Here is a 13,899-nt window from a genome sequence, read left to right as displayed (position 1 = left end):
TTAGCATGTGCTTTTGTGAGGGGGTATAATGAAATTCTTCTGATTACCACTGGTGTAGTAAATAATGAGAACAATGTGTAGTAGAAAAAACATTTGTTGAATGTGCATTATTTATTTATTTGATTTATGTGATTTTTCCATAAGGACCAAGCTCCAGACTAGTTATAAGGAATTGTCGATGTTGCAGTCCAGCAACATTTGGATGGCCACACAATTCCCAACCCCAAATCTGAGGATAGTTTATAAGAATCTTTCTAAATCAAGGCACTTTCCAGTCTGGCTAGCAGGTACAGAAAAAATGGCCAAATCTTTATGTATGAGTTGGCAACGTTATTGAATATAGACTAAATAATAATAATAAGTGATGGTAAGATTTTAAATTTTATTTAAAAGTGGTAAGATTCCATTTTCCCCAGGATTTTAATTTCAATCATCTTGGAAAGTTGCCAATGATTCAGAAAAAAGGGCAACCTCCATGACCAAGTTAAACCTAGCACAGAGTGGGCCAAAATATTTTTCTTCAATTTTTTATTTAAAAGCTGATCACACCTAGGTATTTTATATGTGTTAGCCTCTGTCCGGCCTTATGAATTTCATTAGGGGAATTTTTTTAAATTAAGAAGTATTTATATGTTTTTCCGAGTATCAGTTTTTTAGAATCAATAGCTAATTCCATCAAGAGTTAGAAAAATGATTTGAAAAAAACAACAACAACCCATACATATTCATTAATTATTTTGAATTAAACACTTTTATACATTTCACACTCTTAACTGGTAGAAAATCCATTATTCTTGTTTACTCTTTTTTTCACATTTTAGAACTTTCATTACTGAACTCATCTTATTTTTATTGGTATACTACACAGCCCTTCTGCAGTTTTTCCCATATAATTTAAAAAGAAATTTCTTGGTAGGTATTTTTAATGTTCTCTCGCCAATTCTTTGTTCTCATATCTGATTAATAATTTTTAAATGAGAACTTTGCTAGCTATTTCAGGCTTGTATAAATATGCTGTCAAAAAGATTTTGAAAGGGAAAACTGCTTCCCAGTGCCTGTGAAATAATACTTACTGAGACATCATAGTCATAGCACATTCTATAGGGGTCATCAGTTTTCGAATAACATCTTCCGTTAGAAGCTCAGGACAGTGAGCAACAAAACTCCTCATAGCTGGTAATGAAAAATATGTTAGTTTAACAGTGCAAGTAAAGAAATGGAAACTCTAAAGAAGCAATGTAATTCAAATACTGGTGCAAATGCTAGGTGTTTCTCTACAAAAAATACAATTCAACTCGCAATTTACTTAACAAATTAAAAAGCCAGGAAAAGAATTTTAAAATGATGCATATAGTGTTTTGTTTACTGATTATTTCCTAGAAGCTGAGGGTATCTTATTAGATCTCCTTGCCCCTCAGATTCTACCTTAACTACTTTGTGAGGTACTCCAGGCTGAGAGACTGTGACTTTTCCAAGATCACCCCAGCAGGATTTGTAAATAAGTGGAAACTTGAACTGCATTATCTAACTGTAATGCTGACAGAATGAATTAGTACTGGAACTGTCTGCTAGCTCTTTGAGACTCTTACCACAGAGAGCTCCTGCACGTCCTTCCAGCGTTACTTGCCATGTAAAAGAATCTCCACGAGCTTTCTCTGCTTCTAGCTCCTTTAGAGAACGGGGAAACACATTTCGCCACAGTAACAACATCTTGGGAAGATGGTAACGAACAACTGAAGGACCTAGCCAGAGAGACAAATTAAGAGTACAGCTTACCAATGCTTAGTGAAATACAAAACAAAACCCACCAAATTACTGTAAAATCCCTCGATACAATGTATACATTTAACTTGGAAAAACAATGTTGTAGATTACTTGGGCACATTTTAATTAGAAAACAAGCACAGCAAATAAGAATATATTTTGCACACTTTGCTAAAGTGGTTCCCAATCTTTCCTGAATTCAGCTGCTGCTGGGCTACAACTTCCAGAATCCCTGACCATAAACCACAATGACTGGGAATTTTGGGAACTATAATTATGTTGGGATGACTCACGTTTGGGAACACCTCTATAATTTTGTCAGTATAGTCAACTCATTTGATATGCTGCTTCTGGATTATAAAATATTTGTACCTTATACAAGAAGATAATGTTCTTATCAAAAATGTAATAACTACATTAAAACACAGTGAAAAAGGCAGTCAGTTTTACCTAGAGTCATTAAAGCACCAAGCAAAAGCCATCCAGCTTGAGTTCGCTGTAAGGATAATCTACTATTCTGTGCCGCAGTTCGTAAGAGATCCTCAGCAATACTAACAACCATCTGAAAGCAAGGAAACAGATATTTTGATAATTTAGCACTGATCTTTAAAAAATTTTTTAATGAGCCAGGTTTCCATAGGATACAAAATTAATTAAAAAAACATTTCATTAATATGATAGCCATAATCATTTATTTTAATCTTATTATAAACATCCCTTTATTATATCTCTGTCTTGATAATAAGGTCAGGAAGCCAGCCAGAGGACTGGTTCACAATCAATCTCAGGCCTAACAGGAGATGTAGATGGATAAGGAAAGATTTAACAGAGGGAAACAAAAAACAAGATGAGGGATGAAGCTGATGAAGGAAAAACCTGGGAAAGAGGAAAGCAGAAAAGGGAAAAGAAAAGCAAATTGAGAAGAAGTTAAAGGAAAGAAAGTAAGAGGAGGGAGAGTGGGAAAGTAAGTGAAACATGCTCAGAAGCAATGGAGGAATATGTAAGATTCAGCTAACTGGTCTCAAAGCAGGAAGAAGAAATTCAAAGGGCAGAGATGGCAACAATAATACACAGCACGGGGAGAATCAGGTGGTAGAAGAGTTTACACCAAATGGGTTAGGAGGATGGTACAGTTTAGAGTCATAATGAACAATTGTGCCTTCAGGCTAAAAGACAAAATTAACTCAAGTCCAACTTCTGCTACAATACAATTCTGTTAGAACTTTGTATTATGTATGGTTCATGGCATTTAATGCCAAGCTTTCTTGCTGTGAAATTCTATGATGTAGGGCTGCTCTGCTATACTACTTTAAATCTACTGCAGATTCTAGCAGAAGTTTTCCCTTATTGATCACATCTTGTTACATGGCACTGTGAACTATGCATTGTTAGGCAGCTAGCTAGTTTCTGTTTCTAAAAAAGGGGGTTTTCTTACCTCCTCTAGGGTTCTGTGGGGAAGGAGATTACATTTAGAGGGAAAACTGTGCCTCCCCAAGATGTCTGGGGATGAAACACAATTGCAGAAGCTTGGAAGATATGGGCATCCTCCAAGGCCTGTGGAGGGGTAAAGAAAATTCCTGGGCCCTCTGAAGTTGTGTCCCAAGCCTAAAGTGAATGGGGCTTTTTTGTACATTAAATACAACCAAAGCAAACTTTCTCCAAGATATGCTAATAGTTACCAGCTAGAACCTACTAATAGAAATTAAATAAATTCATGGAAGATACACATGCCATTTATTGATTATGATGACCTCAGGTTTCAGACGCAACATGGTAATGAATAACAATTGTTGGGAGCAACAACAGGAGAAGGCTAGTACCTTCACTCCTTGCTTGTGGGGTTCAAAGAGGCATCTCACAGGCCCTTGTGGGTATGCAGATTACTAGTCTGAATGATCAGGCCTCTTCTTTACATTCTTATTCATAAGCTTGCCTCTAGGTTCTTTAAAACAGTCTTTATTATGTTCACAATACTAATGTTATTTTATGATAATTGCCTTCGTCAGACCCACAGAAACAAATCAATGTTCTAAACTAAACTGTTCACAATCTTACCTTTCCTTTCGCGTGAGGAATGCCTAAAGGACACTGATGAACTCCACCCAATAAAGCAGCCATTGCAAAACTGTAACCACTAACAGCTTCTGGTGATGTCTTCAGGTTGTTGAGCCTTTCTGCACATCGGTCTAAGAAAGGAGTCAACTGGAAAGGCAAGGCCACAGCTACACAGCGCAAGCACCACGCAGCTGCAAGTCGAGCAGCCATACTGGGATGAAGAAGAACTGAAGTTACAGTCTCAAGCAATCCTGAAAAAAATACAAACAACAGCAGTTCGTTAAGAGATCAGCAAAACATTTTTAAACACTAAGGAGAACTGGCTTCCATCCTGCCCACAGGCTTCTACCTCTGTTATCTTCAATTAACGGTCAGAGGTAAAACGTAAAAAGATATTTAAAGGCCAGGAAACTATCGCATAGACCAGTGGTTCCCAACATCGGGTCCTCCATTTGTTTTGGACTTCAGATCCCAGAAGCCCTAGCCAACTTGGCCAACAATCAGGAATCTTGGGAGTTGAAGTCCAAACATCTGTAGTATCAAAGATTTGGAACCACTGGCATAGAACTACTTTGCAGCCCAGGAAGCTATTATATAGAGGCCTTTTCCAGACATGCATAGGAATGAGCTGTGCTTTGTTCCTTTCATGTAAGCTGTATCTGACTGTGGAATCTCCACACACAAATGCAATAACAGCACTTCACTAAAAATAAAATATAGTCAGAATAATAAAACATCATTACAAAAAAAGTATTAAAGCCTATAAAGCAGCAGTTAAACCCTATCTGGCTCACTGGAAACTCCTTCCTTAAAAAGGAGGCTATCAGATTTTAGCAGCAACTGGTCAATGACAAGAAAGGCAATTCAAAATGAACTTAAATTTGGAATCTGAAGAATACTAATGAATGCACCCTCTGTGGTTTCCTTGAAATGAAATCAAACATGGAATTATAACAGCAAAAGTAAGCTAATTTAAAATCTTACCCTACTGAGCAACATTTAGCCACTGTAATTATAATAGGGTCTGAATGGCTGTATCATTTCTGTGTGACAGGGATGAGAAATCATTTTCTTAGGGGCTTGAATCCCACTTTGATGGGGGAAAGGATTGGGGACACATTGCAGCAGTGGATAAAGCTAATAGTGGTGGTGTGTCAACAAAGCAGGCAAGTGCGGAAGTGATTCTTACTAATTTGGCCGCTCCCCTCCTGCAGGCCTTCACAGACTCCAAAAACCTTAACAGCCTGTTCTGGTGGGCTTGAAAACTCTCTAGAAAAGGTTTTTGGCACAGAAAGAGCTTCAGTGGGGAGAAAGGGGCTCCAAATTCCGAGCATCACTTTGGACTTAGGGTTATATCTGCCTTCAAATATCTTTTTCTTGATAAACTATCTTTATTGGGAAATTTTTGATATTTTTTGGAAAGATGAGATACAAATGCTTTCAACAGAAAAAAGTGATACACAAATAAATTCAATAGATAAAACCAACAAAACTATATTGATAATTTCTTTGCAAAATTCTGGCACTCTTCCATAATGTTATAAGTAGTCTTACTATTTATATAGTGAATTGAGAATGTGAGAATTTACTTCAAGTTAAGTGTGTACAGGTTAGTAGATGTAATGACTAACCTATAGAAGGTTCTTGAATAAGAGGTGATGCAGTTGCATTCAGGCTCTGAACGAGACTCCCAAGCTCCTGAAGGGCGCAAACCATTACATGCTGACTTGCAGAAACATCAGCTGCTCCTGATTTATTTTCAGTATTAGCATCATTTACAACAGCTTCTGTCAAAAGGAGTGAGATGGGAGGAGAGAGAGAGAGAGAGAGAGTGAGAGAGAGAGAGAGAAGTGAACTAAATCTGAAGTATAGTCAGAAGAGTACAACTAGGAAGTATGGTAGAAATTGGAACAGCTGTAATACAGTGGTTAAGAAGTTAAACTGTGGCGGGTTATAGACCGCCATTAAAGTACGCGTGGAGCGCATACTAGGGTTAGGAAGGTGCGGTGCTTCCGCACCTCCCTAACCCTAATCCGCGCTCTGCGCATAAAAAATGACGGCGGCCGTTCCAGATGACCGCCGTCATGAGGACGTCACGGCCGTGCCGCCTCTACATGGGGCGGCGCGGACGTGACGTCCTCGCTCCGCGCCAGGGCGTCTAGGGCACCCTTTGCGCAAACCAGAGAGGAGCTCCGTTTCGGAGCTCCTTCCTGGTTTGAGGCGCCACTTTGCTTCACTGGGCGCAGCCTTCAGATGGCTGCGCCCAGCGAAGCAAGGGAGAATTCTCCCCCTTCCCGCCGCCGCGGGGTGTCCTTGGGGCTTGAAGCCCCAGGGACACCCCTTTTCAGGCTGCGGGGAAGCGGCGTTTTGTCGCTTCCCTGCAGCCTGAAAAGCGGGGGATCGGGGCCTCAGCGGCTGCCATTCTGGCCACTGAGGCCCCGATACACCAGGGAAAGGGGCGGGTACAGCCCGCCCCAAATAGGCGGTCTGTAACCTGCCTATATGTCCACATCTTTAAGATGCCATAGAATTCAGTACTGTGAGCCAAACAAGCACAATGGAATCTTTTACAGAACAGAGATGTGTTATATACACTCCCATATATCTTACCAGTAATCCATATTTAAAGGCTTTTTTCGCATCACAAATGTTGAAAAATCATAACAGAACTACAATTTTTGGATAATTTCTCAAGAAATTGAAAAAAATCCCCACTATGAAATATACCATATTTTTTCACCAGAAAGATTTACCTGTTGTTTCTTATTGTTTTCAAGCAATACAAGCTAGACAGTAGAAAATAAAAAATAAAAACCAAAAATGAGAAATAGGGAACCAAAGCATCATATTCTTGTGTCCTGGACCATAATTATAACATTACAAGGGAGTTAACAATGCTGAACTTCAGTTAAACACAAAACTTGCTAAAAATAACAATGTTCACTATCGATGCTTAACCAGAAAATGTATTGGCTTTACAGAAGAGTATTCCAATTCTTATTTGTATTTTATGGAATGTCTTTCTTTCCTATATCAACCTTAGCATCTCAGTCATGCTGATTACCAACCAAACATGTCACAAAGGTGGGAACAGGGATTTTATATCCAATGAAGTTTTCAGAATACAAATTCATACATAGCCTTTGATCAACCCAAGAACAGAAGTGAAAGGACTACAAGAACAGAGGCAAACAAATGTCTCATTTCCTCTTATTAAGAGGAATCTTTACAGAAGTGGTAGGAATTGTGCAGATATGTAGCACCATATCATCCTAATCACATCCAATCTCTTCTGATTTCACAATCTATGCAGGGTTGGGCCATGTTAATATTTAGATAGAAGACCATCAATACCAGGAGAATACCAGGAATCTTAAAGCAAAACTAGTTAAGAATCCTGCCTGAAATACTGAAAACCATTGCCAGTTGGAGCTGACAAAACTAGGCTAAATGGACCAAGGGATTCACTATAAGGCAGCTTTCCATGCTCCTTTCATAAGCCTGCTTGCATAGCAAATGATAAGCAATACAATGGCCTGTTACAGACAGCCAAAATAAAGCTGCTTCGAGTCACAGTGGAGGTATGGTGTTTCAATGATCCATGCGTCCTAAGAGTCCAGAAGCCATACCAAAGCTATGCTCCAGTCCTTAGGGCTGGAGCATGGCTTTGGTGCAACTTCTGGACTCTTAGGATGCATGCATCATTGAAACACCATACCTCCACTGTGACTTGAAGCAGCTTTATTTTGGCTGTCTGTAACAGGCCTAAGAGTTGTAATACAACAACATCTGGAGAACTTAGGGGTGAAATAGACAGGTGGAAGGAGCGGCTTGAAGCCCTTTCCTAAGACAGATTGGGGCCACGGTGAACACATGCTGCAGACCTAATCCACCTTTTCCCTGGCCAAAAAAGGAGCAGATGCTGCGACAGTGTGCAGCATGTGAATGCTGTGTTGCTGCAACATCTTGAAGATGCCCATGTCTGGGCTGCCACCTGACTTCTAGGCACCTGACTTCAGGGCGGCATGGGAGTGGGCTGCGTATAAATGCCGCACTCCCAAGCTGCCCAGATGGTGGCTTTTAGAGCTGGTCTGTTCTGGCTCTTAGAGTTCCTGTCCCTACTTAACAAAGTCCTCGAGAAAGGATTGGGCTGTTGAAATGCTGTACAGTTCCATTTTACTTTACACCATGTTGTGGGCACACACTACCAACTGTTAAGCAGCAGATTTGTATTCATACATGTTTACTGCTGTCAAATAATGTACTGACATACAAAAAATACAGAAACATAATCACTGCATTACTGGAACTGTAGCAAAAACGATTGTATTTGATAATAAATGCATCATTATTCACTTAAGTTCTGATTCTTACCTACTGCTTTCATCTGTTTACCAATAGCCTGGCAAATATCTTTGGCTGCAGCAATTTGTGCTTTCTCTCCCAATAAACTGCCTACAGTTGCTCTGAGGATAAAAGAGACACATCTTCGAGAGTACACAGCTTCTACATGAGTCTGAGTTGCACGAGGGTGAGAAACCAGATCCAGTACATGAGACAAGAATGTAGCAAAATTTCGCTCCAGCCACTGACCTCCTAGTGTCGTGACAAAGACAACATAGGCCTGCAAATTCAAAATCCACAAATTACCACCATTTCTAAAATGGGATAAAAGAACAAAGGGGAACCATAAAGAGATGGTTTAAATGATATAAACTGTATGACATTTCTAAGACAGACCATCTTAATTTAAGGATGATTTCATACTTTTAACTATTACATATTCCAAACATATACAATGGGATGTGCATTCAATGTGACCAGAAGCCAAAGTGATATCTGTACAAGGTAATTTCCAGATATCTCTGCACTTGTACAGTCCAGTGAAGCCTTTTAAAAAGCCTATCCTGACAACTGAACTGTCTCTAATAATGACTTGGGGAGTAAAAAAATGGAACGTGGGTTCTTACCTGATTACGTCCTTTTCCAGCAGAGAAGGTCCGAGCATCCTTGATATTGGGTAACTCCGCCTCTTGGCACCTGGTAGGCAGGGAGATAAGAAACAAAGGCCAGGGGCCGCCCCCCGCCTCCATGGGCGGAGTGACCCCTTGTATCCCCAGTCAATGACCAGCACAGTAGGAAGAACAGTCAAGTAGGGACCCCCTAACTCATCAAGATCGCACTCTTGACCTCTAAACTGGGAGAAATATGAAGGCCCGATGGTAACGTCCGCGAACATCAGCAGAGCAAGGGCGGGAAAGGATGCTCGGACCTTCTCTGCTGGAAAAGGACGTAATCAGGTAAGAACCCACGTTCCATTTCCCAGCAGAGAAGGAGCCGAGCCTCCTTGATATTGGGATTTAGAAAAGCCAACTCCAATTAGGGAGGGTCTGCTGATCCCGCGGACGAATCAGGGACAATCTGTTGGAGCACCCTGCGGCCAAAGGCTGCTTCGGCTGACTGGAAAAGGTCAAGCTTGTAGTGTCTTATGAATGTGGAAGGGGTCTTCCACGTGGCCGCTCTGCAGATCTCGGCCAGGGGGGCATTTGTAGTTAGAGCAGCTGATGTGGCCGCGCTTCTGGTGGAGTGGGCGGTGATGCCCTGTGGCGGCACCAGATCTAGGGCTTTGTAGCAGGCGCTGATGCACTCTCTGATCCACCTTGACAGAGTCGAAAGGGACACCTTTTTACCCTGGGACCTTGGGTGGAAAGAGACAAACAAAGTTTCTGACTTTCTGAAACTCGCAGTCCTTTTTAGGTATATTCTGATTGCCCTACGCACATCCAGGGTGTGCCAAACCTTTTCTAATTCTTCAGACGGTCGAGGGCAGAAGGAGGGAAGAATGATGTCCTGGGATGAGTGGAAGACCGAGTTAACCTTGGGAATGAAAGTCGGGTCTGGCCGTAGTATGACTGAGTCTGGTCTAAAAATGCACAGTTCCTTTCTGACGGACAGAGCCCCTAACTCCGAGACGCGGCGCGCCGAGGTTATGGCCGTGAGGAACAATGTCTTGAAAGTGAGGAACTTGAGAGAAGCCTCTCTCAACGGCTCAAAGGGACCAATTGTCAATGCCTTTAGGACCTTGTGTAGGTCCCAGGACGGGAAGCGATGAATAGTCGGAGGAGATCTGTTGGACACTCCCTTGAGAAGCCTACGAACGTGCGGGTGTTGGGAAATAAGGGCTGCCTCCTCGTGGGGAAGGATGGACGTGACCGCTGAGATCTGTCTTTTAACCATGTTAGGTCGGAGGCCCTGGTCAACCCCATCTTGGAGAAACTGGAGAAGAGTAGGGACCGTTATCCAAAAGAAATCTTTTTTCTTTCGCTTGCACCATCGCTTGAAAGCCTTAAAGGTGTACTCGTAAATCTTGATGGTCGATGGGCGCCTGGAAGCCAGAATGGATTCAATCACCTCCGGCGAATAGCCATAGCCTGTTAGCGTGAACCGCTCAATCTCCAGGCGTGAAGCTGAAGCCAGGAAGGATCCGGGTGGTGAACGTGACCCTGGGACAGCAGGTCCGGCCTGGGAGGCAGAGGAAAACTTGCTGTAGCCAGACTGAGGATCTCCGAGTACCAAGGACGTCGGGGCCATGCTGGAGCCACCAGGATGACCTCCGCCCTGGCTTTCCGCACCCTGGCCAGAAAGCGCGTCAGCAGTGAGGTCGGCGGGAATGCGTAGAGTAGACCGGTCGGCCAGCGGCAATTGAGGGCGTCGAAGTCCTCCGCACCCTGTGTCTGGAACCTCGAAAAGAATCTCGGAATCTTGGCGTTGACCGGGGAGGCGAAGAGGTCCAACGTCGGGAGGCCGAACTCTAGCTCGATCATCTGGAACACCTCTGGGTGTAAGCTCCATTCTCCTTGGTCTATGTCGGTTCGGCTTAACCAATCTGCTTTTGAGTTTAGTTGTCCCTGGAGATGTTCGGCTTCTAGGGAGAGCACGTTGTCCTCTGCCCAGGACAGTAGGGCCTGAGCTTCGTCCATCAGGGATCGAGATCTCGTCCCCCCCTGTCGGTTGACATGGGCCTTGGCTGTGATGTTGTCTGTCCTGATCAAGACTGGCTTGTGGAGGATCATTTGTTTGAAAGCCAGCAGATCCAGCCGGATCGCTCGCAGCTCCAACCAGTTGATGCTGTGGCTTGATTCCTGAGGATTCCACTGACCCTGGGCTAGCTGGGTTCCGCAAAATGCACCCCAGCCCCTGAGACTGGCATCCGTTGTGATCTGGACCTTGTCGGGCTGCCAAATGAGCCGGCTCTTCTGTATCGCCGGTGAGGTCCACCACCGGAGGGATTGACGTATGGCGGTTGGGACCAGAATCGACTTGGACTTTTTGAGAGCGATGGCTCGCTGGTGTGGAAGAAGTAGCCACTGGAGGGGCCTGGAGTGGAACCTCGCCCAGGGGAGACACTCGATGGTGGCAATCATCAGACCCTGGAGGCGGGCGAGGTGTTGGAGGCTGACCTTCGGAGAGCACAAGACCTTCTGAATTGACGACTGTATGGAGATGATTCGGTCCGGAGGGAGCCCGACCAACCCCGCTTGGGTGTTTATCATGGCTCCGAGATGCATGATCGTCTGGCTGGGCTGGAGAGAGCTTTTTTGAAGGTTGATCAGAAAGCCGTGATGCTGGAGTGAGCTGAGGACTCTGGCGGTGTCGAGTCTCGCCTGTTGGATGGAAGGAGACCTGATCAGGAGGTCGTCCAGGTAAGGATGGACATGAATGCAATGAGACCTCCAATGGGCGACCAGGGCCACCAAAACCTTGGTAAACACCCTGGGAGCCGAAGAAAGGCCAAACGGTAATGCCCTGTACTGGAAGTGTTTGTTGCCATATTTGAACCGGAGGAAGCGGCGTGAAGAAGGGTGAATAGGAATGTGTAAGTAAGCATCCTGAAGATCTAGCGAAGTCAGAAAGTCTCCGCGATGAAGGCTGTCCAAGATGGTCTTCAGTGTTTCCATCCTGAATTTCTTTTTGCGAATAAAGAAGTTCAGGCCTCTTAGGTTCAGAATGGCTCTCCACGACCCGTTTTTCTTGGGGACTAAGAATAGAGTAGAGTAGCATCCCTGTCTTTTTTGGTTGTCTGGCATGGGTTCGATGGCCCGAATGGAGAGAAGACGGTCGATTTCTTCCAGTAGGAGGCGATGTCGCGAGGGGTCGTTTGATCTTGGCGACGGAACGAATGTCGTGAGGTCTTCTGTAGAATTGTAGTTTGTATCCGTGACGAATCGTGTCGAGGACCCACTTGTCTGACGTGGACGTCTGCCAAATGTGTGCGAACCCCTGTAGCCTGCCCCCTACTGGAGGGTCCCCGTCATTGTTGGAGGTTTTTTCGAGTAGGCTTTGAACCTCCTCCCTCTTTGGTGGGGAAGGAAGGTTTGTTGTGTTTGGGGAACTTGGAGTCTCCCCACCGAGGCTTGGAGGACCTGGACTCCCTGGCTCGAAAGGAGTTAGAGTTGGAGCTAGCAGGATAAAAGGGCCTAGAGGAATGATAGGCAGAGCGATTCCTGAACTGTCTCCTATCCTCTTTCTTTTTGGCCGAAGGCAATGCCTTTTTCTTGTCCTTTCCTTCGATCAACACAGGTTCTAGAGATTCCCCAAAAAGCTTAGAGCCCAGGAAAGGAGTAAAGGCTAAGTTTTGTTTGGACTTGGTGTCCACGTTCCAATTTTTAAGCCAGAGTTGGCGTCTGACCGCCACGGTCGCCGCCTGAGCTATAGCGGTCTGTTGAATGGCATCGAGAGTGCCATCTGCTGCAAAGGCTGATGCCTTAATGATCTTATTGATTGTCTGTCTAACCCTGGTATCTGCATCGGGGAGGAGATCAAGGAGGTCCCGTGACCATTGGAGATTGGCACGCATGACCATGGAGACAGTGGTATCGGCCCTAATAGCTATAGACATGGCCTCGTGGGCCCTTTTGAGGGCGCCCTCAGCCCTTCTATCCTCTTGGTTTCTGAGGGTATCTTCGCTATCTCTGCTGAAGACAGCCGAAGAGACAAGGGCGGACACCGGCGCATCAACTGTGGGAATCTTGAGCCTGTCCATGACCGTAGGCTGAAGAATATAGTGTTTTCTGATAACACTGTGGGAGGGCCTGTTAGCTGCGGGGCTATTCCATTCGTCCTTAATAATTTGCATGATATTAGAGGGACAAGGGATCTCTTGGACCGAGGGCGCTGTGACTGGAAACAGGTCCTCACTAACCCTGGGCAGATCTGACTCGAGTGGGGGTGGCTGACTAGAAGGCAGGCTGATGCCCAACGTTTTAGTGGTCTTTTTGATGAGTGGGGCATAATCCTCTGGCCTCAACAACCTTGAGGACAAGGTAGTGTCCTTGGTGCTGTCGCCTTCATCCAGGGACAGCTCGCCCTCTTCAGATTCAGAGTTAGAAAAATCGAGGGGAATCCCTGAGGACTCCTCCTCGGAGGAATGGGAGGAGCGAGGGCGTAAGGGCTTAGAGGTGGCTCTAGCATGTCTGGCCCTCTTGGCAGGGGGGCGGTAAGACTGCTCTGATTCAGAACCCGAGCCGGAGTCGCTGGCCTCATCTGGTCTAGAACCGGACGAGGCCGGATCCCAGCGGCCCCCGGAACCCTCACTGGAAGTCCTGGCCCTCCTGTCGGGGCCGAGGGAGGAAGCTCTCCTATTGTTGTCCTGTGGCTCACTGGCGGACTGGGAGGGGTCTCGGTGGGCAGGGGGCCTATCGCCCCCTTGTTGGAGTGGCTGGGAGCCGACTGAGTCTGGTCGGCCCAGCTGGCGGGCTCCCGGGTTCGCCCCAACATGGCGGCCCCCATGGTGGGCCACGCGGCTGGTCTGGCGGACTTCCGGGTCGCCTACAATATGGCGGCCCCCATGGTCGCGCCGGCGGACTTCCGGGTCTGCCCCAAGATGGCGGCCCCCAGGGAGGACCACGTGGTCCTCCTGGCGGACTTCCGGGTCTGTCCCAAGATGGCGGCCCCCGTGGGACAGACCGCGGGCTTCCTGGTGGACTTCCGGGTCCGCCCCAAGATGGCGGCCCCCATGCTGGGCCATGCGGCCCTGCAGGTGGACCTCTCCAAGATGGCAGACCCCAGGGGACGGCTCAG

At 45.4% G+C, this 13,899-nt stretch overlaps 1 protein-coding gene across 1 annotated transcript in view; it reads right to left on the bottom strand.

The window, feature by feature from the left end:
* The window catches only part of HEATR5B (HEAT repeat containing 5B), a 77,255-nt gene that overhangs the window by 42,278 nt on the left and 21,078 nt on the right, over positions 1 to 13,899 (bottom strand). Inside the window, 6 exon segments of the mRNA XM_042451727.1 lie at positions 1,074 to 1,173; positions 1,590 to 1,742; positions 2,215 to 2,326; positions 3,820 to 4,070; positions 5,451 to 5,606; positions 8,194 to 8,443. Coding sequence (XP_042307661.1) covers positions 1,074 to 1,173; positions 1,590 to 1,742; positions 2,215 to 2,326; positions 3,820 to 4,070; positions 5,451 to 5,606; positions 8,194 to 8,443 — 1,022 coding nt within the window.

Source organism: Sceloporus undulatus, chromosome 1 (assembly GCF_019175285.1).
Source record: "Sceloporus undulatus isolate JIND9_A2432 ecotype Alabama chromosome 1, SceUnd_v1.1, whole genome shotgun sequence".
Classification (NCBI taxonomy): domain Eukaryota; kingdom Metazoa; phylum Chordata; class Lepidosauria; order Squamata; family Phrynosomatidae; genus Sceloporus; species Sceloporus undulatus.
The sequence above is the reverse complement of the archived record's forward strand: the minus strand, read 5'-3'. Positions and strand labels throughout refer to the sequence as shown.